Source organism: Balaenoptera borealis (genome assembly GCF_965194805.1).
Source record: "Balaenoptera borealis genome assembly, chromosome: 11".
Classification (NCBI taxonomy): domain Eukaryota; kingdom Metazoa; phylum Chordata; class Mammalia; order Artiodactyla; family Balaenopteridae; genus Balaenoptera; species Balaenoptera borealis.
Window position 1 is genome coordinate 84,203,856 of NC_138868.1, and position 26,613 is coordinate 84,230,468.

Consider the following 26,613-nt stretch of genomic DNA (forward strand, 5'->3'; position numbering starts at 1 on the left):
TGTTGGTGCGTTTAATGTTGTCCCAGAGGTCTCTGAGACTGTCCTCAGTTCTTTTCATTCTTTTTTCTTTATTCTGTTCCGCAGCAGTGAATTCCACCATTCTGTCTTCCAGGTCACTTATCCGTTCTTCTGCCTCAGTTATTCTGCTATTGATCCCGTCTAGAGTATTTTTAATTTCATTTATTGTGTTTTTCATCGTTGATTGGTTCCTCTTTAGTTCTTCTACATCCTTGTTAAATGTTTCTTGCATTTTGTCTGTTCTTTTTCCAAGATTTTGGATCATCTTTACTATCATTATTCTGAATTCTTTTTCAGGTAGACTGCCTATTTCCTCTTCATTTGTTAGGTCTGGTGTGTTTTGACCCTGCTCCTTCACCTGCTGTGTGTTTTGTTGTCTTCTCATTTTGCTTATCTTACTGTGTTTGGGGTCTCCTTTTCACAGGCTGCAGGTTCGTAGTTCCCGTTGTTTTTGGTATCTGTCCCCAGTGGCTAAGGTTGGTTCAGTGGGTTGTGTAGGCTTCCTGGTGGAGGGGACTAGTGCCTGTGTTCTGGTGGATGAGGTTGGATCTTGTTTTTCTGGTGGGCACGTCCACGTCTGGTGGTGTGTTTTGGGGTGTCTGTGGCCTTATTATGATTTTAGGCAGCCTCTCTGCTAATGGATGGGGCTGTGTTCCTGTCTTGCTAGTTGTTTGGCATAGGGTGTCCAGCACTGTAGCTTGCTGGTCATTGAGTGAAGCTGGGTCTTGATGTTGAGATGGAGATCTCTGAGAGATTTTCACCGTTTGGTATTACGTGGAGCTGGGAGGTCTCTTGTGGACCAGTGACCTGAAGTTGGCTCTCCCATCTCAGAGGCACAGCCCTGATGCCTGGCTGGAGCACCAAGAGCCTTTCATCCACACGGCTCAGAATAAAAGGGAGAAAAAAATAGAAAGAAAGAAAGAAAGAAAGAGGATAAAATAAAATAAAATAAAATAAAGCTATTATAATAAAAAATAAGAAAAAAATTATTAAGAATAAATGTATTCAGAAAAAAATTTTTTTTAATTTTTAAAAATAGATTTATTAATTTTTTATAGTAAAAAATAAAAAAATTATTAAGAAAAAAATTTTTATTTTATTTTTACAAAAATATATTAATGAACCTTTGGAATAAAATCACCCTAAAATTATTCCATGTGCACATGTTTCCTTTAAGTCATCCTTAGAAACTGAAAGTGAGAGAAATAGACTGTTTCTTTTACTCATTCAAATTTGAAAAAAATTATCTGGTCTTGTGTGACAAAGAATGAAGTAACAAGAGAGGTTGTTTTTGTATCAGAGATATTCCTTGGAACTTAAATCATATGACTTTGACAAATTCCTTCTGGTATTCATCTCATGTTTATTGACATTTTTGTAGAAATATTATTAGGTTGCCTGAAATTCAAATAAATTACATTTACAATACAAGAAAAATGATGTATACCTCAGAATTTAATTTGAAAAAAGTTACTGAAAAATATTTTCCATACAAAAAACGTACAACTAATGATACAAGCAATATCTTTTATCAAAGCATGTAAAAACGAGTAACATTCTCCTGCTTACACGAGTGCAGGGTCCCCACTGCATTGGTTTTAAAAATGTAGACTGAAGGAACTTGACAGGGAATAAAAATATGTTTTTTTAATGGTGCTTTACCTGAAATATTTTACATTTCTTAGTCTAAGCACCATAGTATTGCCTTTCCTTTCACCAATATGAGTAGAAATGGGTTTTTTTTTGGATTTCCTACAGAGATTAATGTCTTTAAAAAAAAAAAACCCTCTAACAGATTTCTTTTTTTTTGCCCAAAAGGAATTCAGTATTTAAATACAATTTCCACATATGGTTAAAGTTTTGATTTTGAGCTCTTTGTGTGTTTTGCTATTACTTGCTCAGAATATATGTTGAAAACTCAGGTTAATTTCAGTAGAGTATGATAAAATCTAGACATGGAAGAAAACTAGTAATATCATAGATATTTGTGATTATGACTGATTTTTTTCTGCTTTAAATTTTTTTATCACTCCCTTTGAGGGTTTTTAAAAATAATTTATTGAAGTATAATCTACATAAAACTGCATATGTACAAATTGCATATGTATATAAAGTGTACAATTTGATAAGTTTTTGAAATGTGTATATTCTAATAAAACCATCACCCCCAAAAGTTTCCTGGTGCCCTTTCATAATCATCCCTCCTGCCTCTCCACACACCCTAGCAACCCCCCTAGACAGCTACTCATCTTTTTTTTTTTTTAATTATAGACTGGTTTGTATTTTCTAGAGTTTTATATAAATGGGATCATACCTCATACCTTATACACTTTTTTTTTTGCTCTGGCTGGCTTCTTTCATTCTGCATGATTATTTTGAATTTCATCCATGTTGTTGCATATAACAATAGTTTGTTCCTTTTTGTTGATGGATAGCATGCCATTAGCAGATATATTGTACCACAATTTGTTTTTCCATTCACCTGCTGGTGGACATTTAGAATGTTTTTAGTTTTTGGCTGCTATAAATAAAGCTTCTTTGAACATTCATGTACAAGTCTTAGTATGAACGTACACTTTCTTTTCTCTTGAGTAAATACCTAGGACAAGAATGGCTAGATCATATGATAAGTATATATTTAAATTTTAAGAAACTGCCAAAGTGTTTTACCAAGTGGTTGTATCATTTTACACTACCACCAGCAGTGTTAGACTTCCAGTTCCTCTACCTTCTTGCAGGAACTTGGAATAGTCAGTCTTTTTAATTTTCACTGTTCTAGAGGATGTGTAGCAGTATCTCATGGTTTTGTGTTCCCCTAATGACTGTTGATGTTGAACATCTCTTCAGGTGCTTATTTGCCTTCCAGATAGCTTTTCGTAAAGTGCTTAGAATGTGTGTTCGTTTTGCTTCTATCATTTCTTTATTGGTAATTTGTATCTTTTTTTTTCCTGATCATTCAGGCTAGAAGTTTATCAATTTTACTGATTGTCTTAACCAGTTTTTAGTTTCATTGAATTTCTTTACTGTTTCTGTTTTTTATTTATTTCCACTTTGATTTTTATTACTTCTTATATTCTGCTTACTTTGGATTTAATTTGTTCTTTTTCTGCTTTCTTCAGTTGTAAGCTGATATCATTGATTTGAGATCTTCTTTTCTAATATAAGTATTTAGTGTTATAAATTTCCTTGTAAGTAATGCTTTAGCAGCATCCCACAAATTCTGATATGTTGTGTTTATATTTTTATTCAGTTGAAAATACTTTTAAATTTCTCTTTGATTCTGTTCTTGACACATGGGTTATTTACATGTGTGCTAAATTAGTTTTAGTTAGTTTCCAAATAGTTCAGGATTTTTGCAGATGTCTTTGGTAATTTCTAATTTAATTTCACTGTGGTCAGAGAACTTACTTTGTATGGCTTGAATCCCTTTATATTTACTGAAACTTGTTTTATGGCTCAGGATATCGTCTATTTGGTAAATGTTTTATATGCACTTGGAAAGAATGTGTATTCTGTTGTTGGGTGGAGTATTCTGTGAATGTTGATTAGGTCATATTAGTTGCTAGTGTTATTCAGGTCTTTCATATCCTTGCTGATTTTGTCTTTACTTATTCTATCAAGTATTGAGAGTGGGTTCTTGAAATCAGCAACTATAATTGTAGATTTGTCTACTTCTCTGGAATTCTGTCAGTTTTTGCTTTATGTATTTTGTTGCTCTGTTATTAGGTGCATAAATATTTACAGATTCTTCTGTACTCTTGATGGATTGACTTCTTTTTCATATGAAATGACTTTCTTGGTCCCTGGCAATATTTTTTGCTCTGTAATCTAATTTGATATTTAGTAAACCTCTTCAGCTTTCTTTTGACTAGTGTTAAAACATGTTACATCTTCTTCCATCATGTTATATTTAACATTTATGTCTTTATAGTGCATTTCTTGTAGTTGAGTTTTGCTTTTATATCCATCTGATGATTTCTGCCTTTTAAATTCAGGTGTTTAGACCATTTATGTATATTGTGATATAATTAGGTTCAAATCTGTAATTTTCCTGTTTGGTTTCTCTTTGTCTTATCTGTTTTTTATTCTTTTTTAAAAAATTTTTTAAAAATTTTATTTGTTTATTTATTTATGGCTGTGTTGGGTCCTCGTTTCTGCGCGAGGGCTTTCTCTAGTTGCGGCAAGCGGGGGCCACTCTTCATCGCAGTGCACGGGCCTCTCACTATCGCGGCCTCTCTTGTTGTGGAGCACAGGCTCCAGATGCGCAGGCTCAGTAATTGTGGCTCACGGGCCTAGTTGCTCCACGGCATGTGGGATCTTCCCATACCAGGGCTCGAACCCGTGTCCCCCGCACCGGCAGGCAGACTGTCAACCACTGCGCCACCAGGGAAGCCCCCCTTCTTCTTTTTAAAAAGTATTTCCTTCCTTCCTTCCTTCCTCCGTCTCTCCTTCCCTTCCTTCCCTTCCTTCCTTCCTTTGTGCTGGGTCTTCGTTGCCTCACGTGGGATCTTCAGTTGTGGCGTGCAGGATCTTTTAGTTGTGGCATGTGGGCTTTTAGTTGCAGCATGCAGGATCTAATTCCCTGACTAGGGATTGATCCCTGACGCCCTTCATTGGGAGCGTGGAGTCTTAACCACTGGACCACCAGGGAAGTCCTATTCTCTTTTTCTTCTTTATCTGACTTCGTTTGGATTGAGTATTTTTATGATTCCATTTCATTTCTTTAGTTGTATACTTTTCGTTATTTTAATGATTTCTTTAGCTTTGACAGCATGCATCTTTAATTTATCTACCTTCAAGTGATATTATGCCACTCCTGTATAAGAACTTTACAATAGTTTATTTACATTTCTCCCCATCCTGTCCTTTTTGTTAGTGTTGTCATACAGTTTACTTATACCGGTTATAAACCACTGTTGTTATTTTTGTTTAAATAGTTATCTTAAAGAGATTTAAGTAATAAGAAGCAAGTATTAAATATTTACCCTTGTAGTCATCATTTCTGTTGCTCTTCCTTCCTTTGGGTTTATCCATATTTCAGTCTGGTATAATTTTTCTTCTGCCTGAAGGCTTTTCTTTAATATTCTTTCAGCTTTTTATGTCTGAAAAACTCTTCATTTCACTTTTTTTTAAAAGATATTTTCACTTGATATAGAATTCTAGGTTGGCATTTTAAAGTACTTTAAAGATATTGCTACTCTCTTCTTGCTTACATTTTTTCTGGTGAGAAATCTGCTGTCATACTTTCCTTTGTTTCTATGTGCATTACTGTCTTTTTTTTTCCTCCTATGGCTGCTCTGAAATGTTCTCTTTATCACTAGTTTTGAGCAATTTGATTATGATGTGCCTTGCTGTGGTTTTTTTTCAGGTCATATTTTTGTTTGTCTTGTTCTTGTACTTGGGATTCTGTGAGCTTCTTGGATATGAAAGTTTTTTAGTTTTCAACATATTTGGTAAATTTTCGCCTTTGCTTCTTCTGTCTCCCATTTCTTTCAGGGACTCCAATGGCATGAATAGTAGGGTATTTAAGGTTGTCCCATAGCTCTTGGTTGTTCTTTTCTGTTTTTAAAATTCTTTTTCTCTGTGTGTTTCATTTTGCATAGTTTCTAATGCTTCAAGTTAACTGATTTTTTCTTTTGCAGTCTAATCTTACATTAATCCTTTTCAGTGTATTTTTTTTATCTCAGACATTGTAATTTCCCTTGTAGAAACTAAATTCTTATCTATTTTATATCTTAGTTGTCTCTAACTTTTTGAACATATAGAATAAATTTATAATAATAACTTTTAATGCCCTTGTCTGCTGTTTCTTACATCTGTGTCAGTTCTGGGTTTGATTGATAACTTTCTATCCTAATCATGGGTTTTACTTTTCTACATCTTTGCATGTCTGATAATCTTTAATTGGATACTAGATATTATGAATTTTACTTTGTTGAGTGCTGGGTATTTTTGCATTCCTGTAAGTATTCTTGAGCTTTATTTTGGGACACAGTTAACTTAATTGGAGACTGTTTGGTCCTTTTGACTTCTGCTTTTTATATTTGTTAGGTGGGCTGAGAGCAGCATTTAGTCTAGGACTTATTTCCCACTAATGAAGCAAGACCCTTAATAGTCTACCCAGTGCTTTCAGAATTATGAATTTTCCTAGTCTGACTTGTAGGACCAGGCACTATTTCCAGGAGTGCTGAATACTCTTCCTTTAACTCTTTGGGATCGTTCTTTCCCTGACTCCAGGTAGTGTCTTGCTGAATACTCAACGGGAACTCTCTGCACTTCTCTGGGATTCTTTCACTGTGTAGCTCTCCCCTCTCTAGCTGCCTTGGACTCTTAGCTATGTCTCTCTCATTAAGGAGTCCTTCATGCTCTGCCTGGGTTCACCCTCCCTGCACTGTAGTCTCAAATCTTTCTTAAGGCAGTAAGTTGGGACCACTTTGTATATGCCAGGAATCTGACCTTGGCTGGAAATTTCTCTTTTCTTCTGTGAGGCTTCCATAGTATAGGTTTCACACATCATATAGTTGTAAATTAGTTTATGTTGTCTAATTCTGGGTTGACTTTGCAAGAGCACATGGTCACTGTTTTTATTCTTTAAATGCAGTTAAATGTAATTTCCTGATTATAGTTTCTTGGATTATCAGTAATTTATCACATTGAATGAGAAGAGTTTCCCTAGCTGTGTAGAGTTATGGCCTGATTCTAGTGTTTTAATTTTTGTTTGTTTCTTTTTTAGAATGAGTATGGGAATATTAAGTAATGAAGAATAGCTGACTTATATTATTTTTCTCATTGCTACTGGATATTTGGTCAGATATTATAACTGCCATAGGCCATCATGGCATTGTAACATAGAATCTTTAAGTACTGATTTATGGTGGAGCATTGAGGGTTATTTATTTATTTAATGTACTAGAATCATGATCTATTTGTGCTGAATGCTTTGTTAAGGTCAGTTAAAGTAACATTTGAATATTGGTGATGTTACTTGCAACAGTTTACTTGTTATTAATATGTACCTGTATTTCATATGCTCTTAATCTGTCCTGTTCAAACAGGAGTAGTCCAGTGGATGACTCTATCCACATCTTGAGTGTTGATGAGAAGAACAAGTTGGGAGCCAGGATTATCAAGGCAGAGATGATGGGAAATATGGTAAGACTTATATGTTGTTCTTTTGGAGAATAATTGCTAAATATTTAACTTCTTACAAGTAATTTTGGAAGTTCCTTAGCTATGTGGATATAGCACTCTTTGAAAATAACTGCTGCTTATTGATTCTTTGAAGAAATTCTTGAACACTTCTAAGAACAGTACTGTCTACTTCTAAGTAAATTATGTAATTTGTCAAATTTCTGAAATTTACGATTCTAGGGAACTAAATGCTTTTTAATTTTCTTTTTAACTTGGATATTTGCTTTATTATTGTATTTACAACTTATTGACCGTATTTGAGGGAGATAAAGATGTCACTGTCTTTCCCTTTTTTAGTCATATTTTGTTAAGAATGTGTATTACTTTCTTAAATTCCCTTACTTAGGAACTTTAAAAATGAGCTAATAAAAAGGATGGTTAACTCATTTTTTCAAATCTTAAGGCAACGTATTTGTGCCTGACAATGTGTTAAATGCTTTGTGTAGATTAGCTCACTTTATTCCCATAATAATGTTGTGATTTGAAACTTACTTAACTCACAATTGAATAGAAATCAGAATTATTTGGTAAGAGTGGCATCTATCTATTATATTGTCACATTTATATTATACAAATACTGTTACATTGCACATGGCAGAATAACAAAGTCAGGCAGCTTTCCATGTCTTGACAAAATTGATTCCCTCATGGTCATATGTATGTATGCATCTCAGATCCAAATATAAGTGATCTTGAGTAGTGTTCTGTTTTGGTGTACCATCAGTATGACACTCTTTAGTAGAACAAAAAGTAGCCAAACATGATAACTTCTGTTTTTATTAGTTTATATCTGTAATAAAAGTCATATCTTGCATTTACTGCTCTCTCTCTTTGAATCTGGTTCTTGGTAACACTGAACTTAAGCTCAACCCAGAAATTAGTAAGCAAGACAGACCACCACCAACAACAACAGCAAGAAAATAACATATGAGTTTTGAAAGCACAATGAAATTAGTTAAAATAGTGAAAGAGAGGTCACCAAGTTAAGAGGTTAACATATGTTAAAAGAAATGTTCTGTGTTCATGGAACCACTGCAGTGGAGAATACTGTCTTTGCTTGTCATGTAATTCTGTTTATTTAATTTATTTCATTGTGATTTATTGCTTTATATGTCAGTTTTTTAATATAAATTTTTATAGATTTCCTAGAGTAAAAATGAAATGCATACAGAATTTTTATCTAAATTACTTAACAATAAAGAAGGTAATATTTTAAATCTTGTGATGGCTTTCTTTTTACAAATAACTGAAATTTTGAGTATTGGAAGTTTATAATATCTAAGGAATTATAAAAATGCCATTCTTAAGGTTATGTATTTCTTTCATTTCCCTATCTTCCCTAAAATATATGTCCTTGTAATTATTAACCTTCAAAGCATAAATAATTTCTACAGGTACTTGAGAATTTGTTACCCAGATGAGTTCATTAAAAAGTAATATACTAGGCTGTGAGTTGGTAACTAGATTTAGGTGAGAGCTACTTGGATGTTTGCTATGCTGTTTTCCCTATTGTTACGTGAATTTGAAATATTCTACAAATGAAGAAGCTATGTTATCACACCTATTTTTCTTGTCTTTCTATTTGAAGGAATTAGCTGAACAACTTAAAGCCCAACTTGACAAGGCAAATAAATTCGAAGACAACATAATGCAGATATCATCAAAAAAATCTGGGGTAGAGGTAAGTAATAAAAGTTTGTTTATAGGTAGCCAGTTACCATGTATAATACTTCTACTTGACAGTGGTAATATTTTAATGTTAAATGTGTCTATATCTGTGTCGGTGTGCTTGTATGTATTTATGCTTGTTTGCTTGTTTTTAAAATTTATTTGCATATGTATTCTCTTATGTTCCACCATTGTGTCCTGGTGGAAAAAAGCCTAGGCCTACAGCTAGGCCTAGGGCCAAGGAGACCTGGTTTTTTTCTGGGCTCTGCCATTTACTGACTGAGCTTGCACAAGTCAAGGTCATTATCTCCTCCTACAGAATGAGAGACTTGAATTTGGTATCCATTTCATGTAAAATATTTTGTTCTAGGATTCATTCACCTATCTGTTGGTCAGTAAAACAGATGAAAACACCTGTCTGCATGGAGTTTTATTTGGGTAGTAAGAAAGAGATAATAAATAATAAAAATTTTAAAAAAGTTATATATTTTAGGCAGGGTAGTAGGGATCTTGAGTGCCAGGTATGCTGTGTGTTTATGTGTATGTGTATGTCTTGGGATGCACAGGCTAATTCTCATTGAAAAAGTGACATTGATACAAGGACTTGAAGTTAAACAGTGATCTTTGTGGATCTGAGTGAAGAGCACTGTGGACATAAGGAACAGAGAATTTAAAGTTCCAAAGATTGGACATATGTCCAATGTGTAGGAAGAACAGCAAGGAGACCAGTGTTGTTGGAGTGGAATGAATGAAAGAGAGGAAAGTAGAAGATCCAGATTAGAGAGATTGTGGGAGGCCAGATCATGTTAAGCTTGAAAGTCATAGTAAGGAAGTATTGGGTTGGCCAAGAAGTTTGTTTGGGTTTTCATACCATCTTATGGAAAAATCTGAATGAACTTTTTGACCAACCCAATAGGTTTTTATTCTGGGTGAGAGGTAAAGCTATTTAAGATTTTTGAGCAGAAAATGTATTTTGACAGGACCATCCTGGCTTCTTTGTTAAGAGTAGATTGGAGGAGAATAAGGTCAGACACAGGGTCTAGTTAAGCTTTTGCCATAATACATACAAGAAACGATAGTGGACTTGACCAAGATAGTAGCTGAAGAGATGGTTAGAAGTGATTAAATTTTTTATATGCACAAATGTTTTCTGTGTATATTTTGAAGGAGAGCAGACAGGATTTTTATGATGGTTTAGATGGGAGGGGAATATGGATTAAAGAGAAGAGGAAAAATAGACTCCAGAGATATTTACCTGAGCAGCTAGAAGAATAGAATGGCCATTATTTGAGATGTGGGAGAAAGAGTAGGTTTGGAGCTAAGATTGGAAGTTCTGTTTTGGGTATATTGAGCTTGTATGTCTTTTAGATGTGAAACAAGTAGAGCTATCAAGTAGGCAGATGGATATAATTGGGAGTTGAGAGAAACCTGAACTGGAAATAGAAATTGGGGCATTATTAACATATAAATGGTGTTTAAATTCACGATACTGCATGAAATCTCCACAGGAGTAAATGGAGATAGAAAAAGGCAAAGGATTGGTTTGGTTGCATTACAGTGTTGAGAGGTTTATAGAATGGTTTATAACTGATTTTAAAGGACTATTCTCAAAGATTAATTTATATAATTTAATGGTAGTGTGAGAGGAGGTGAGAATCTATGAAGTCAGGTTTCATAGAATTTTTTCAAGCTTCAATTATTAATGACTTAGATAATAGTACAGAGAATATGTTTTTGAAATAGGCTGTTTTTACTAAGTTGTGCTAGTCATGTTTTTAAAAAGTGGATAACTTGGAGTTTCTTGTACAGATTAAGGAATTGAGAATGGGAAACTATAAGTAGGATTAAAAAGTAGGGACTAAAAGAGTATAGCTAAAACTAGTTATACTGTGTACACTTTTGCCAGATTTATTTTTTCAAGTGTCTTTGTGGTCATAATACTTTTGTATTCTGAAATTTTATGTGGTTTCTTAGTGCTAACTATATTAAGTACTAGATCTTCCTGCAGTATATCCTTTCAAAGTATAACCCCATTTTCCAGCCTTACCTCCAAAGCTTTTTTATACGTAACCTACATGTTTCTTTGACATTTACATATGCTATTAATTATCTGTGCTGGATATCACCCTCTTGAGGCTATCCACTTTTCATTTTGTCTTTACTCCATTATGAAGTCTTTTTTTCTCATCCTTTTGAACAGTTATAACCTTTTACTCTTTTGAAACTTAAAGACTTTTAAAATATTCTCTACGGAATTTGTCTTTTCAAATTATATATATTTGTATTCTTGTTATACTTATCTCTTTTTTGATACTTGTCACTTTATATGAGAGGGTTCTAAAACTGTGGCTGAATTTCAGGGGATTCTTGAAATTGAAAGTTCATCTGAAAAAATTGAAGCAGATCTTCTATTAAATAACATTTCTTCTACTGTTCTGAGGATATCGTAGAGTATTGACAGACTATATCTCATCCCTTGTGCATATATCTCTATACCATTACTGATTTCTTTATGTTTTTCAGCTCCTCCTAGCTTTTGAGCATTGTATCTCATAACTCAGGGAAGTAGAATTCAAAATTGTATTCAAAGTAGAATTTCTATTTGTGAGTCTCTTTTGGAAACTGTATAACCCTTTGAAGCTTCAAATATAAAGGTTTTTATTCTATGGATTCTTTTTTTTTTAACATTTTTTCCTAGTTTTATTGAGAAATAATTGACATACATCACTGCTTACAGTGTACAGCATGGTGATTTGATTTACATATGTTGTGAAATGGTTATCACAACAGGTTTAGTTAACATCCATCATCTCATATAGATATAATAAAAAGAAAAGAAAAAATCAGTGTGATGAGAACTCTTAGGATCTACTTTCATAACAGTTTTCCCATATATCATACAGCGTGTTAACTGTAGTCATCATGTTGTGCATTACATGTCTAGTACTTATTTTTCTTGTAACTGGAGGTTTGTACATTTTGACCACCTTCCTCCAATTTCCCCACCCTTAGGATGTTCACAGTTTAACTGTGAAAAAGCACCTATTAAATTCATACAAACGAATGGAGTGATAATTATAGGAATTTCAGGTATCAGCAGTGTTTTTCTTTTGGGGATGGTGGTGTGTGGATGTAACGTGGGATAGACAGCTATACAGGGTGGCCAGGGAAGGGTATCTTTCTGCAATTTCTGAAACTATACCGGTAGGTTATCGCTTTTTATTTATTTTTTTGGTTACAAGTATTATTTATTTATTTATTTATTTGGAGTAGAGTTGATTTACAATGTTGTGTTAGTTTCAGGTGTACAGCAATGTGAATCAGTTATACATATACATATATCCACTCTTTTTTTTTTTTTTTTTAGATTCTTTTCCCATATAGGCCATTACAGAATACTGAGTAGAGTTCCCTGTGCTATACAGCAAGTTCTTATATCCTGAGGATTCTTTGACCAGAAAAGAAAATTTCATTCTTCTCTGCAGAGATAGGGCACTTGCACATTTAGTTAAAGCTTTACTAGGCATATATGTAAAACAAACCTTTGCCAACAATTCTGAAAGAATTCTCTTTCAGAGAATTCAAAGAATGCCATTAAAGTCATTTATTCTATCAGGGTCAGCACCTTGGTTTATCTACCTTTCAAAGTAGTTTGTTAAAAAATGAAAGTACAGAGTTGTTTACTACAACAAAGAAATGTGCTGATATTTTAGAGGAAAATCCTGAAATACTTCTGATAGAAATTTTGCCCTTTCAGAGAAAAGAAAATCCCATTCATAGAGCATTAAACATTGTTCTTTCATTTCTTAGCTTATTTGTTAGAAATGTTAGATTGTGTGAATAGGGTAAATCTCCTGATTCAGTGATCTATGAATATCTTTTTGGATTTAGTGAAAAACCATCAGCACTTGTAATTGTTGGTTTGCTTATTTCTCTCACCCTTTAGAAGTTGAACTTTTTAGTATTTAGGACAAGGGCTATTTCAGTTCATATATCTAGTGTCTAGGGTAATGCTTGGCATATTGTAAGCAATCAGAAAATAATTGAAATATTTCTTTTATTAATGTCCCTGATTTATTTTGTTCCCCATAGTTTTCTTTTTCATATTATTTTCCTTTATGGTTTATTATAGGATATTGAATATAGGTCCCGGTGCTGTACAGTAGGACCTTGTTGTTTATCCATTCTATATATAATAGTTTGGATCCGCTAATCTCAAATTCCCCATCTATCCCTCCCCAATACCCCCTCCCCCTTGGCAATGACAAGTCTGTTCTCCATGTCTATGAGTCTCTTTCTGTTTCATAAATAAGTTCATTTGTGTCATATTTTAGATTCCACATATAAGTGATATATGATGTTTGTCATTCTCATTTTGACTTGCTTCACTTAGTATGATAATCTCTGGGTGCATCCATGTTGCTGCAAATGGCTTTATTTCATTCTCTTATGGCTAAGTAGTATTCCATTGTATAAATATACTACATCTTCTTTATCCATTCATCTCTCAATGAACCAGTTAGGTTGCTTCCGTGTCTTGGCTATTGTAAATAGTGCTGCTATGAACATAGGGGTGCATGTATCATTTCAAATTACAGTTTTGTCCAGATACATGCCCAGGACTGGGATTGCTGGATCATACGGCAACTCTATTTTCAGTTTTGTGAGGAACCTCCATACTGTTTTCCGTAGTGGCTGCACCAATTTACATTCTCATTAACAGTGTAGGAGGGTTCCCATTTCTCCACACCCTGTCCAGCATTTTTTATTTGTAGATTTTTCAATGATGACCATTCTGACTGGTGTGAGGTGGTACCTCATTGTACTCTTGATTTGCATTTCTCTAATAATTAGCAACATATCTTTTCCTGTGCCTATTGGCCATCTGTATGTCTTCTTTTTTTTTCTTATTTCTGAGATATACATTTTAAAGTAATAACTAGAATTATGACTTATAACATTATACCAGAATATATAAGATTTTTAGAAATTTCATGTAATGTCTGAAACATGTTAACATATTTCCATACAAATAAACCAAAGAAAGTTTAGTATTAGTTGTTTTTTTTTGTTTGTTTGTTTATACTGCAGGTTCTAATTAGTCATCAGTTTTATACACATCAGTATATACATGTCAATCCCCACCGCCCAATTCAGCACACCACCATCCCCACCCCACCGCGGTTTTGCCCCCTTGGTGTCCATACGTTTGTTCTCTACATCTGTGTCTCAACTTCTGACCTGCAAACCGGTTCATCTATACCATTTTTCTAGGTTCCACATACATGTGTTAATATACGATATTTGTTTTTCTCTTTCTGACTTACTTCACTCTGTATGACAGTCTCTAGATCCATCCACGTCTCAACAAATGACTCAATTTCGTTCCTTTTTATGGCTGAGTAATATTCCATTGTATATATGTACCACAACTTCTTTATCCATTTGTCTGTCGTTGGGCATATAGGTTGCTTCCCTGACCCGGCTATTGTAAATAGTGCTGCAGTGAACATTGGGGTGCATGTGTCTTTTTGAATTATGGTTTTCTCGGGGTATATGCCCAGTAGTGGGATTGCTGGATCATATGGTAATTCTCTTTATAGTTTTTTAAGGAACCTCCATACTGTTGTCCATAGTGGCTGTATCAGTTTACATTCCCACCAACAGTGAAAGAGGGTTCCCTTTTCTCCACACCCTCTCCAGCATTTGTTGTTTGTAGATTTTCTGATGATGCCCATTCTAACTGGTGTGAAGTGATACCTCATTGTAGTTTTGATTGGCATTTCTCTAATAATTAGTGATGTTGAACAGCTTTTCATGTGCTTCTTGGCCATCTGTATCTCTTCTTTGGAGAAATGCCTATTTAGGTCTTCTGCCCATTTTTGCATTGGGTTGTTTGTTTCTTTAATATTGAGTTGCATGAGCTGTTTATATATTTTGTAGATTAATCCTTTGTCCGTTGATTCGTTTGCAAATATTTTCTCCCATTCTGAGGGTTGTCTTTTCATCTTCTTTATGGTTTCCTTTGCTGTGCAAAAGCTTTTAAGTTTCATTAGGTCCCATTTGTTTATTTTTGTTTTTATGTCCATTAATCTAGGAGTTGGATCAGAAAAGATCTTGCTGTGATTTATGTCAAAGAGTGTTCTTGCTGTTTTCCTCTAAGAGTTTTATAGTGTCTGGTCTTAAATTTAGGTCTCGAATCCATTTTGAGTTTATATTTGTGTATGGTGTTAGGGAGTGTTCTAATTTCATTCTTTTACATGTAGCTGTCCAGTTTTCCCAGCACCACTTGTTGAAGAGACTGTCTTTTCTCCATTGTATATTCTTGCCTCCTTTGTCATAGATTAGTTGACCATAGGTGCGTGGGGTTATCTCTGGGCTTTCTATCTTGTTCCATTGATATATGTTTCTGTTTTTGTGCCGGTACTATATTGTCTTGATTACTGTAGCTTTGTAGTATAGTCTGAAGTCAGGGAGTCTGATTCCTCCAGCTCCATTTTTTTCCCTCAAGACTGCGTTGGCTATTTGGGGTCTTTTGTGTCTCCATACAAATTTTAAGATGATTTGTTCTAGTTCTGTAAAAAATGCCATTGGTAATTTGATAGGGATTGCCTTGAATCTGTAGATTCCTTTGGGTAGTATAGTCATTTTCACAATATTGATTCTTCCAATCCAAGAACATGGTATATCTCTCCATCTGTTGGTATCATCTTTAATATCTTTCAACAGTGTCTTATAGTTTTCTGCATACAGGTCTTTTGTCTCCCTAGGAAGGTTTATTCCTAGGTATTTTATTCTTCTTGTTGCAATGGTAAATGGGAGTGTTTCCATAATTTCTCTTTCAGATTTTTCATCATTAGTGTATAGGAATGCAAGAGATTTCTGTGCATTAATTTTGTATCCTGCTTCTTTACCAAATTCATTGATTAGCTCTAGTAGTTTTCTAGTGGCATTTTTAGGATTTTCTATGTATAGTATCATGTCATCTGCAAACAGTGACAGTTTTACTTCTTTTCCAATTTGTATTTCTTTTATTTCTTTTTCTTGTTTGATTGCCGTGGCTAGGATTTCCAAAACTATGTTGAATAATAGTAGTGAGAGTGGACATCCTTGTCTCATTCCTGATCTTAGAGGAAATGCTTTCAGTTTTTCACCATTGAGAATGATGTTTGCTGTGGGTTTGTCATATATGGCCTTTATTATGTTGAGGTAGGTTCCCTCTATGCCCACTTTTTGGAGAGTTTTTATCATAAATGGGTGTTGAATTTTGTCAGAAGCTTTTTCTGCATCTATTGAGATGACCATATGGTTTTTATTCCTCAATTTGTTAATATGGTGCATCACATTGATTGATTTGCGTATATTGAAGAATCCTTGCTTCCATGGGATAAATCCCACTATATTGTGGTGTATGATCCTTTTAACGTGTTGTTGGATTCTGTTTGCTAGTATTTTGTTGAGGATTTTTGCATCTATATTCATCAGTGATATTGGTCTGAAATTTTCTTTTTTTGTAGTATCTTTGTCTGGTTTTGGTATCAGGGTGATGGTGGCCTCATAGAATGAGTTTGGGAGTGTCCCTTCCTCTGCAAATTTTTGGAAGAGTTTGAGAAGAATGGGTGTGAGCTCTTCTCTAAATGTTTGATAGAATTCACCTGTGAAGCCATCTGGTCCTGGATAGTTGTTTGTTGGAAGATTTTTAATCACAGTTTCAATTTCATTACTTGTGATTGGTCTGTTCATATGTTCTATTTTTTCCTGGTTCAGTCTTTAAAGTTTATACCTTTCTAAGAATTTGTCCATTTCTTCCAGGTTGTCCACTTTATTGGCATAGAGTTTCTGGTAGTAGTCTCTTTGGATGCTTTGTATTTCTGCGGTGTCTGTTGTAACTTCTCCTTTTTCATTTCTAATTTAATTGATTTGAGTCCTCTCCCTCTTTTTCTGGATGAGGCTGGCTAATGGTTTATCAATTTTTTGTATCTTCTCAAAGAACCAGCTTTTAGTTTTATTGATTTTTGCTATTGTTTTCTTTGTTTCTATTTCATTTATTTCTGCTCTGATCTTTATGATTTCTTTCCTTCTGCTAACTTAGGGTTTTGTTTGTTCTTAGTTCCTTTAGTTGTAAGGTTAGATTGTTTACTTGAGATTTTTCTTGTTTCTTGAGGTAGGCTTGTATAGGTATAAACTTCCCTCTTAGAACTGCTTTTGCTGCATCCCATAGGTTTTGGATCATCGTGTTTTCATTGTCATTTGTCTCTAGGTATTTTTTGATTTCCTCTTTGCTTTCTTCAGTGATCTCTTGGTTATTTAGTTATGTATTGTTCAGCCTCCATGTTTGTGTTTTTTACGTTTTTTTCCCTGTAATTCATTTCTAATCTCATAGTGTTGTGGTCAGAAAAGATGCTTGATAGGATTTCAATTTTCTTAAATTTACTGAGGCTTGATTTGTGACCCAATATGTGATCTATCCTGGAGGATGTTCTGTGCGCACTTGAGAAGAAAGTGTAATCTGCTGTTTTTGGATGGAATGTCCTATAAATATCAATTAAATCTATCTGGTCTGTTGTGTCATTTAAAGCTTCTGTTTCCTTATTTATTTTCATTTTGGATGATCTGTCCATTGGTGTAAGTGAGTTGTTAAAGTCCCCCACTATTTTTGTGTTACTGTCGATTTCCTCTTTTATAGCTGTTAGCAGTTGTCTTATGTATTGAGATGCTCCTATTTTGGGTACATATATGTTTATAATTGTTATATCTTCTTCTTGGATTAATCCCTTGATCATTATGTGGTGTCCTTCCTTGTCTCTTGTAACATTCTTTATTTTAAAGTCTATTTTATCTGATATGAGTAAATGTACTGCAGATTTCTTTTGATTTCCATTTGCATGCGATATCTTTTTCTATCCCCTCACTTTCAGTCTGTACGTGTCCCTAGGTCTGAAGTGCGTCTCTTGTAGACAGCATATATATGGGTCTTGTTTTTGTATCCATTCAGCAAGCCTGTGTCTTTTGGTTGGAGCATTTAATCCATTCATGTTTAAGGTAATTATTGATATGTATGTTCCTTTGACCATTTTCTTAATTGTTTTGGGTTTGTTTTTATAGGTCCTTTTCTTCTCTTGTGTTTCCCACTTAGAGAAGTTCCTTTAGCATTTGTTGTAGAGCTGGTTTGGTGGTGCTGAATTCTCTTAGCTTTTGCTTGTCTGTAAAGCTTTTGATTTCTCCATGTAATCTGAATGAGATCCTTGCCGGGTAGAGTAATCTTAGTTTTAGGTTCTTCCCTTTCATCACTTTAAGTATATCATGCCACTCCCTTCTGGCTTGTAAAGTTTCTGCTGAGAAATCAGCTGTTAACGTTATGGGAGTTCCCTTGTATCTTATTTGTAGTTTTTCCCTTGTTGCTTTCAATAATTTTTCTTTGTCTTTAATTTTTGCCAGTTTGATTACTATGTGTCTCAGCGTATTTTTCCTTGGGTTTATCCTGTATGGGACTCGCTTTGCCTCCTGGACTTGGATGTCTATTTCCTTTCCCATGTTAGGGAAGTTTTCAACTATCATCTCTTGAAATATTTTCTCTGGTCCTTTCTCTCTCTCTTCTCCTTCTGGGACCCTTATAATGTGAATGTTGTTGTGTTTAATGTTGTCCCAGAGGTCTCTTAGGCTGTCTTCATTTCTTTTCATTCTTTTTTTTTTTATTCTGTTCCACAGCAGTGAATTCCACCATTCTGTCTTCCAGGTCACTTATCCTTTCTTCTGCCTCAGTTATTCTGCTGTTGATTCCTTCTAGTGTAGTTTTCATTTCAGTTATTGTATTGTTCATCTCTGTTTGTTTGTGCTTTAATTTTTCTAGGTCTTTGTTAAACATTTCTTGCATCTTCTCAATCTTTGCCTCCATTGTTTTTCCAAGGTCCTGGATCATCTTCACTATCATTATTCTGAATTCTTTTTCTGGAATGTTGCCTATCTCCACTTCATTTAGTTGTTTTTCTGGGGTTTTATCTTGTTCCTTCATCTGGTATATAGCCCTCTGCCTTTTCATCTTGTCTATCTTTCTGTGAATGTGGTTTTTGTTCCACAGGCTGCAGGATTGTAGTTCTTCTTGCTTCTGCTGCCTGCCCTCTGGTGGATGAGGCTATATAAGAGGCTTGATGGGGTGTATATCTTCTTTGGAGAAATGTCTATTTAGGTCTTCTGTCCACTTTTTGATTGGGTTTTTTGTTTTTTTGTTATTGAGTTTTATGTGCTATTTCTGTATTTTGGAAATTAAGCCCTTGTCTGTTGCATCACTTGCACTTATTTTCTCCCATTCTGTAGGTTGCCTTTTTATTTTGTTTATGGTTTCCTTTGCTGCACAAAAACTTGTAAGTATGATTAGGTCCCATTTGTTTATTTTTGCTTTTATTTCTGTTGCCTTGGGAGAGTGACCTAAGAAAACATTTGTATGATATATGTCAGAGAATGTTTTGCCTATGTTTTCTTCTAGCAGTTTTATGCTGTCATGTCATATATTTAAGTCTTTGAGCCATTTTGAGTTTATTTTTGTGTATAGTGTGAGGGTGTGGTCTACCTTTGTTGATTTACATGCAGCTGTCCTGCTTTCCCAATGCTACTTGCTGAAGAGACTGTCTTTTCTCCACTGTATATTCTTGCCTACTTTGTTGAAGATTCATTGGGCATAGGTGTATGGGTTTATTTCTGGGCTCTCTATTCTGTTCCATTGATCCGTATGTCTGTTTTTGTGCCCATACAATGCTGTTTTGATTACTGTAGCTTTGTAGTATTTTCTGAAGTCTGGGAGGGTTATGCATCTTGTTTTGTTCTTTCTCCTCAGGAATAGTTTGACAGTTCTGGGGCTTTTATGGTTCCATATCAATTTTAGGATTATTTGTTCTTGTTCTCTGAAAACTTTCATGTGTAATTTGATAGGGATCACATTAAATATGTAGACTGCTTTATGTAGTGTGGCCATTTTACCAGTATTAATTCTTCCAATCCAAGAGTATGGGATGTATTTCCACTTCTTTGAATCATCTTCAATTTCCTTTAGTAATTTTTTAAAGTTCTTAGCATATAAATCTTTTCATATCCTTGATCAGGTTTATTCCTAAGTCTTTCTTTTTTTTTTGATGTGATTTTAAGAGGAAATTTTTTTAAAATTTCCCTTTATTTTATTGTTAGTGTAATGAAATACAACAGATTTCTGCATATTAATTTTGTATCCTGCTACCTTGTTGAATTCATTTATCATTTCTAGCAGTTTTTGTGTGGAGTCTTTTGAGTTTTCTATATATAGTACCTTCTTCATATAGTGACAGTTTTACCTCTTCCCTTCCAATTTGTATGCCTTTCATTTCTTTTTCTTGTGTGATAGCTGTGGCTAGGACTTCCAATACTATGTTGTATAGAAGTGGTGAGAGTGGGCATCCTTGTGTTGTTCCAGATTTTAGTGGCAGCGCTTTCATCTTTTCACCTTTGAGTATTATTGGTGGTGAGTTTTTCATAAATAGCTTTTATTATGTTGAGATATGTTCCCTCTATTCCCACTTTTGTAAGAGTTTTTGTCATGAATGGATGTTGAATTTTATCAGATGCTTCTTTTGCATCTATTAAGATGATTATGTGGTTCTTGTCTTTTTTTGTTGTGGTGGTCTGTCACATTGATTGATTTGTGTATGTTGAACCATTCTTGTTACCCTGGGGTGAATCCAGCTTGGTTGTGGTGTATGATCTTTTTTATGTGTTGTTGGATTTGGTTTGCTAGTATTTTGTTGAGAATTTTTGCATCTGTATTCATCAAAGATATTGGCCTGTAATTTTCTTTTTTGGTAGTGTCTTTGTCTGATTTTGGTTATTAGGGTGATCGTGGCTTCATAGAATGACTTTGGGAGTGTTTCTTCCCTTCAGTCTTTTGGAAGAATTTGAGAAGAATCAGTATATAAATTCTTATTTGTATATCTGGTAGAATTCCATCAGTCTGTTCAAATTATCTATTTCTTCTTGATTCAGTTTTGTTGGGCCCCTTGTTTCTAGAAACTTGTCCATGTCTTCTAGGTTGTCCAATTTGTTGGCATATAATTGTTCATAGTATTTCCTTACTTTTTTTTTGTATTTCTGCGATATCGGTTGTTATTTCTCCTCTTTTATTTATTTATTGTTTGCTTTTTTGTGTCCTCTCTCTTTTCTTAAAGATGCTGGCCAGAGATTTGTTGATTTTGTTTATCCTTTCAAAGAAGCAGCTCTTGGTTTTATTGATTTTTTTCTACTTTTTAAAAAATCTCTATTTTATTTATTTCCTCTCTGACCTTTATTATTTCCTTCCTTCTGCTGACTTTGGGTATTGTTTGTTTGTTGTCTAATTCTTCTAGGTGATACGTTAGGTTGTTTATTTAAGATTTTTCTTGTTTTTTGAGGAAGGCCTTTATTGCTATGAACTTCTCTCTAAGAAATGCTTTTGCTGCATCCCATTGATTTTCTATGGTTGTGTTTTTATTGTCATTTATCTTAAGGTGTTTTTTAATTTCCTCTTGATTTCGTCATTGACCCATTGGTTTTTAAGTAGTATGTTGTTTAGTCTCCATGTAATTCTTTTTTTCCCATTTCTCATTCTGTGTTTGATTTCAAGTTTCATGCCATTGTTGTCAGAAAAGGTGCTTGAAGTAATTTCTGTCCTCTTTAATTTGTTGAGGCTTCTTTTGTGACCTAGTTGATGGTCAATTCTAGAGAATGGTCCTTGCACAGTTGAAAAGAATTTTTTTGTTTTTTGGATATAATGTCCTGAAAATATAAATTAGGTTTAGCTGTTCTGTTATATCATTTAGGATCTCTGTTGCCTTATTGAATTTCTATCTGGAAGATCTGTCCAGTGATATGAGTTGGATATTAAATTCTAATGCTATTTTTGTATTCCTGTCTGTTTCTCCCTTTATGTCTGTTAGTATTTATGTCTTCGGGTTCTCTTGTATTGAGTGCATATATATTAACGAGTGTAATGTCCTCTTCTTGTACTGATCCTTTTATCATTATGTAGTGTCTTTCTTTATGTCTCTTTATGGCCATTGTTTTAAAGTTGATTTTGTCTGAAAAAATTATTGCTACCTCCGCTTTCCTGCCATTATGTTTGCATGAAATATCTGTCTCCATCCCATCACATTCAGTCTATGTGTGTCCTTTGCCCTAAAGTTGGTTTCTTGTAGGCAGTTTATTGTAGGCTCTTGTTTCATTACCCAGTCAGCCATTCTGTGTCTTTTGATTGGAGCATTTAGTCCATGGACATTTAAGATAATTATTTATAGGTATGTATTTATTGCTCTTTTCAACCTTGTTTTCCTGTTGATTTTATATTTCTTCTTTGTCCTTTTCTTTATCTTTTTGGTTTTTTTCTGTGATTTAATGGTTTCCTTTTATATTGTACTTAAGTGCTCTTCTTTTCGGTTTTGCTGAATCTATTATGTTTTTGATTTGTGGCTGCCCTGTTTTTCAAGTATGTTAACCAATTTCTATATCTACTTGCTTTAGACTGGTAGTCATATAGGCTGAAACACGTTCTTAAAAAAAACCCAAAAAACTATATTTTCTTACTCTCCTCTTCCACAGTTTATGATTTTAATGTCCTCTGTTACATCTTCACGATTATCCTTTTGCTGTTCATTGTAGTTAACTGCTTTTACAAAATTTTTGATTTTTTAAAAAATCTGTACTGGCTTATTTAAGTGATTTACTTTCTAATTATCATTTTTCTCTTTCCTGTAGATTCTAGCTTTTTTGTAGTTAGAGAAGACCTTTCAGTATTTCTTATTTTTAGAATAGGTTTAGTATTGCTATTCTTTCCGTTTTTGCTTGCCTGAGAAATTTTTTTTTTTTTAATTTATTTTGTTGTGCCGGGTCTTAGTTGTGGCAGGTGGGCTCCTTAGTTGCGGCTTGTGGGCTGCTTATTTGTGGCTCACTGGCTCCTTAGTTGCAGCATGTGGGCTCCTTTAGTTGCGGCAGGCAGGCTCCTTAGTTGTAGCTCACGGGCTCCTTAGTTGCGGCTTGCTGTCTCTGTGGCATGCAGGCTCCTTAGTTGTGGCATGCAAACTCTTGGTTGTGGCATGCGTGTGGGATCTAGTTCCCTGGCCAGAGATCGAACCCAGGCCCCCTGCGTTGGGAGCACAGAGTCTTAACCACTGCGCCACCAGGGAAGTCCCTGAGAAATTCTTTATCTCTCCTTCTATTCTAAATGATAATCTTGCTGGGTAGAGTATCCTAAGTTGCAGGTGTTTCCGTTTCAGGACTTTGAATATATCTTGCCACTCCCTTCTGGCCTGCAACATTTCTGTAGAGAAATTAGCTGATAGCCTTATGGGGGTTCCCTTGTAATTAACTCTTTGTTTTTCTCTTGCTACTTTTAGAATTCTCTCTTTATCTTTATCTTTTGCCATTTTAATTATAAAATATGTCTTGTTGTAGATCTGTTTGGGTTCCTCTTATTTGGGACCCTCTGTGCTTCTCTACCTGGATATCTGTTTCCTTATTTAGGTTTGGGATGTTTTCAGCCATAATTTCTTCAGATGCATTTTTGATCCTCTTTTCTCTTTCTTCTCCTTCTGGGATCCCTATTGTGTGAAGATTGGAACACTTTATATTATCCCATAGGTCTCATATATTGCTTTCATTTTTTTTTTTCAGTGTCTTTCTATTTGCTGTTCTGATTGGGTGATTTCCATTATTCCATCTTCCAGATCCCTTATTCGTTCTTCTGCATTATTCAATTTGCTGTTTATTGCCTTTAGTTCAGCTTTCATCTTGGCAAATGAATTTTCTAATTTTTTTTGGTTCCTCTTTATAGTTCCTAGTTCCTTTTTACAGTAACCTGCATTTCTATTGACGGCTTTTCTTAATTCCTTCAGTATTTTTATTATCTCCTTTTTGAACTCAGAGTCTATTATATTTGAGTGGTATGTTTCATTGTTTGTTCTTTCAGGGGAATTCTCTTGATCTTTTAATCAGGATTGGTTCTTCTGCTTCTTCATTTTACTTATATTTCTCTTACTCTATGAGTTTAGGAAAAACAGTTATGTAGTGTGGTCTTCGAGGACTATTTTTATGTGGTAGCATTCCTGTGTAGTCTGTGTGAGTTTAATATTTTTGGTGCAAGGTCTGTTTTTAGTATGGATGCTTGTCACTTATTTCCTCAGTGTGTGCTGGCCATTAGCCCCTTGTTAGCGGGTGTGACTGCTGTTGTGGTGATCAGAGAGAGCCTGCAGTAGATATTTTCAGGGCCTCCTCTTTCCTCTGTGGTTGTCACAGCCCTGTCAGGAGCAGGATCTTTGCTCTCCAAATGTTACAGTAGAAGCCCCCAGGTCCATTTCTTAAGTGCACTGTGAGGTAGGCGGGACTGTAGCATTCCTTCTGGGAAAGTAGCCACTGAGTATTCCTTCACCGGAGCTGTCCACTCAGGAGTGGGCTCTGTGGTGTCACCTGTCACCCATTGTGCGGGCTCACAAAGCACACTGTTGTTGGCACTGCCCTTGGCCCTGCCTCAGCTGTAGGAATGCATGCAATCAGCACTGGTGTCCCTCAGGTGCTGTGTTCACAAAGCCAACAGCACAGGTCCGTAGGCACAGATCTGCTGAAGTCAGGTACTAGAACTGCAGTAGCGGTGCACCTGGACCTGCTATGGGAGCTATGGAAGCAGCCCAGACTCCAGTCCTGCCTCCTTGTGCATTCACCTGCAAAACCCACAGCTGCTAACACCAGACATGAACACCCATCGTCCACTCGGATGTCTGGCAAGCACTGAGTTCGCAAAGGGCCCAGTGGCTGCATTGTAAATCTGCAGATCACACAGCAGCGAGGAGAGGGCTCAGATTTCAGCCCTGTTTCCTAGATTGTGTGGCCCCTGGGTATGGGCTCTGATTTCCGCCCTGCCTCTGCATGTGGGCAACCTGCTGGAGCTTGTGCATTCCTAGAGCTTCTAGTGGAGGTGCCAGGACTGCTTTGAATATGCCAAGAAAGAGGCTTCTATGGTGGGCCCTGCCCCTCTCTTCACAAATCCATTAACAGTGGCACTTCGCTTCTATGGTGGGCCCAGGCTTCTTCTACATATAACCCCCCAGTTGAAGCCCATACCATGCTTCAGTCCCTTTAGGCTGTCTTTGTTCAGCCAACCTTAGTCCTCTCCCCTGGTGTGTCCTCTGAAGCCTGAGTTTCAGCACCCTGCCCCTGCATGCACTAGCAAAGGCGTGTCTCAGGCTGGGCAATGCAGTGAGGTGGCATGGACCATCTGTGCTGGTTCATCTCCCTCTGTTCTGCCTTCCACAGACCAGCTGCTTCACTCTCCTCCGAGCCTCTGAAGCTCCCTTTCTGTCCTGGCTGATCGCCCTACCTGTGAAGGGGCTTTCCAGGGTGCAGAAACCTTTCCTGTTTCATAGCTCCCTCCCGGGGCACAGGTCCTGTCCAGATTCCTTTTCTTATTTCTTTCATCCTACTCAGTTATGTGATAATCTTTCTTGCAATTTTGGATGTCTGAGATCTTCTGCCAACTTTCAGCAGGTACACTGTGTGAATTGTTCCACATGTGGATGTATTTTTGATGTATTAGTGGGAGTAGATGAGCTCCGTGTCCTTTATTCCACCATCTTGATTGGAGCCCTCCCCATAGTTTTCTATTGTAAATCTTAAAAATGGCCCATGAACTTTGAAATCCTCTAGACTGGCCTTTCCAGTACTGTAGATTCCTTATTTAAACAATAACTCAGCTATATAGTATTTCCATCTAACTTGTGCATGGACTCTGAGTGATGAGAGCCATTGAGTTTTGGAAGATTGCAGTTCTATATCAGGACAAACCTAGTCCTAATTCTTTAATGTATTAGATCCTGATCTGCCCTTCTGTAATTTCTACCTTGTTAATAATCCTTCAATGGAGTTACATCATGGGTCATTAAACCTAATGGAATTCAGCCCTATACTTTTTTTCTTTTTAATAGTGCAGGAAATTCAGCTCATTTGCAGTAAACAATTAAATAGCTGCTCTGTAATGATGCAGTATCTTTTAAGTTTTGTTTGCATTGCTGGCAAAGAAGGGAAGTACATTATTATACTCCCTGGGGACTTGAGTGGGGAGAGTTGCATAGTCATTCTCTGGAAAGAAATTGAGGAATTAACTGAGGGCCTTAGAAGGCCATAGAGAAACATTAATAGTTAATTAGTTAATGGCATTTTGTACATAAAGCTAGGTACTTGACTGGTGATTTAAAGTATTTCAAATAGCATTTTCACTATTATTGATTATTGACTTTTAACACTGTCAATCTGATTCTTATTGTGAGTTCACTATTATGTAATACGGTAATTGTCAGACTATGTGTATGCCAGACTATTTTATTTTTCTTTTAATTTTTATTGGAGTATATCGATTTACAATGTTGTGTTAGTTTCAGGTGTACAGCAAAGTGATTCAGTTATACATACACATATATCCACTTTTTTTTTTTTTTTTTAGATTCCTTTCCTCTATTGGCCATTACACAGTATTGAATAGAGTTCCCTGTGCTATACAGCAGGTTCTTATGAGTTATCTATTTTATATATAATACTGTGTATATGTTAATTCCAATCTGCTAATTTATTCCTCCCTCCCCACCTTTCCCCTTTGGTAATCATAGGTTTGTTTTCTACATACTGACTCTACTTCTGTTTTGTAAATAAGTTCATTTGTACCTTTTTTTTTTTTTTTTAGATTTCACAAATAAATGA

General features: G+C 35.3%; 1 protein-coding gene and 1 pseudogene across 3 annotated transcripts in view; one reads left to right on the top strand and one right to left on the bottom strand.

Annotated features, from left to right (window-relative positions):
• The window catches only part of LOC309604934 (large ribosomal subunit protein uL30 pseudogene), a 527,607-nt pseudogene that overhangs the window by 135,036 nt on the left and 365,958 nt on the right, over positions 1–26,613 (bottom strand). The window lies entirely within an intron of this gene.
• The window catches only part of CWF19L2 (CWF19 like cell cycle control factor 2), a 186,716-nt gene that overhangs the window by 78,752 nt on the left and 81,351 nt on the right, over positions 1–26,613 (top strand). For both annotated transcript variants that reach the window (XM_082339911.1, XM_082339912.1), the window contains exons 9-10: positions 7,074–7,170; positions 8,798–8,890. In XM_082339911.1, coding sequence (XP_082196037.1) covers positions 7,074–7,170; positions 8,798–8,890 — 190 coding nt within the window. The remainder of the gene's footprint in view (positions 1–7,073; positions 7,171–8,797; positions 8,891–26,613) is intronic.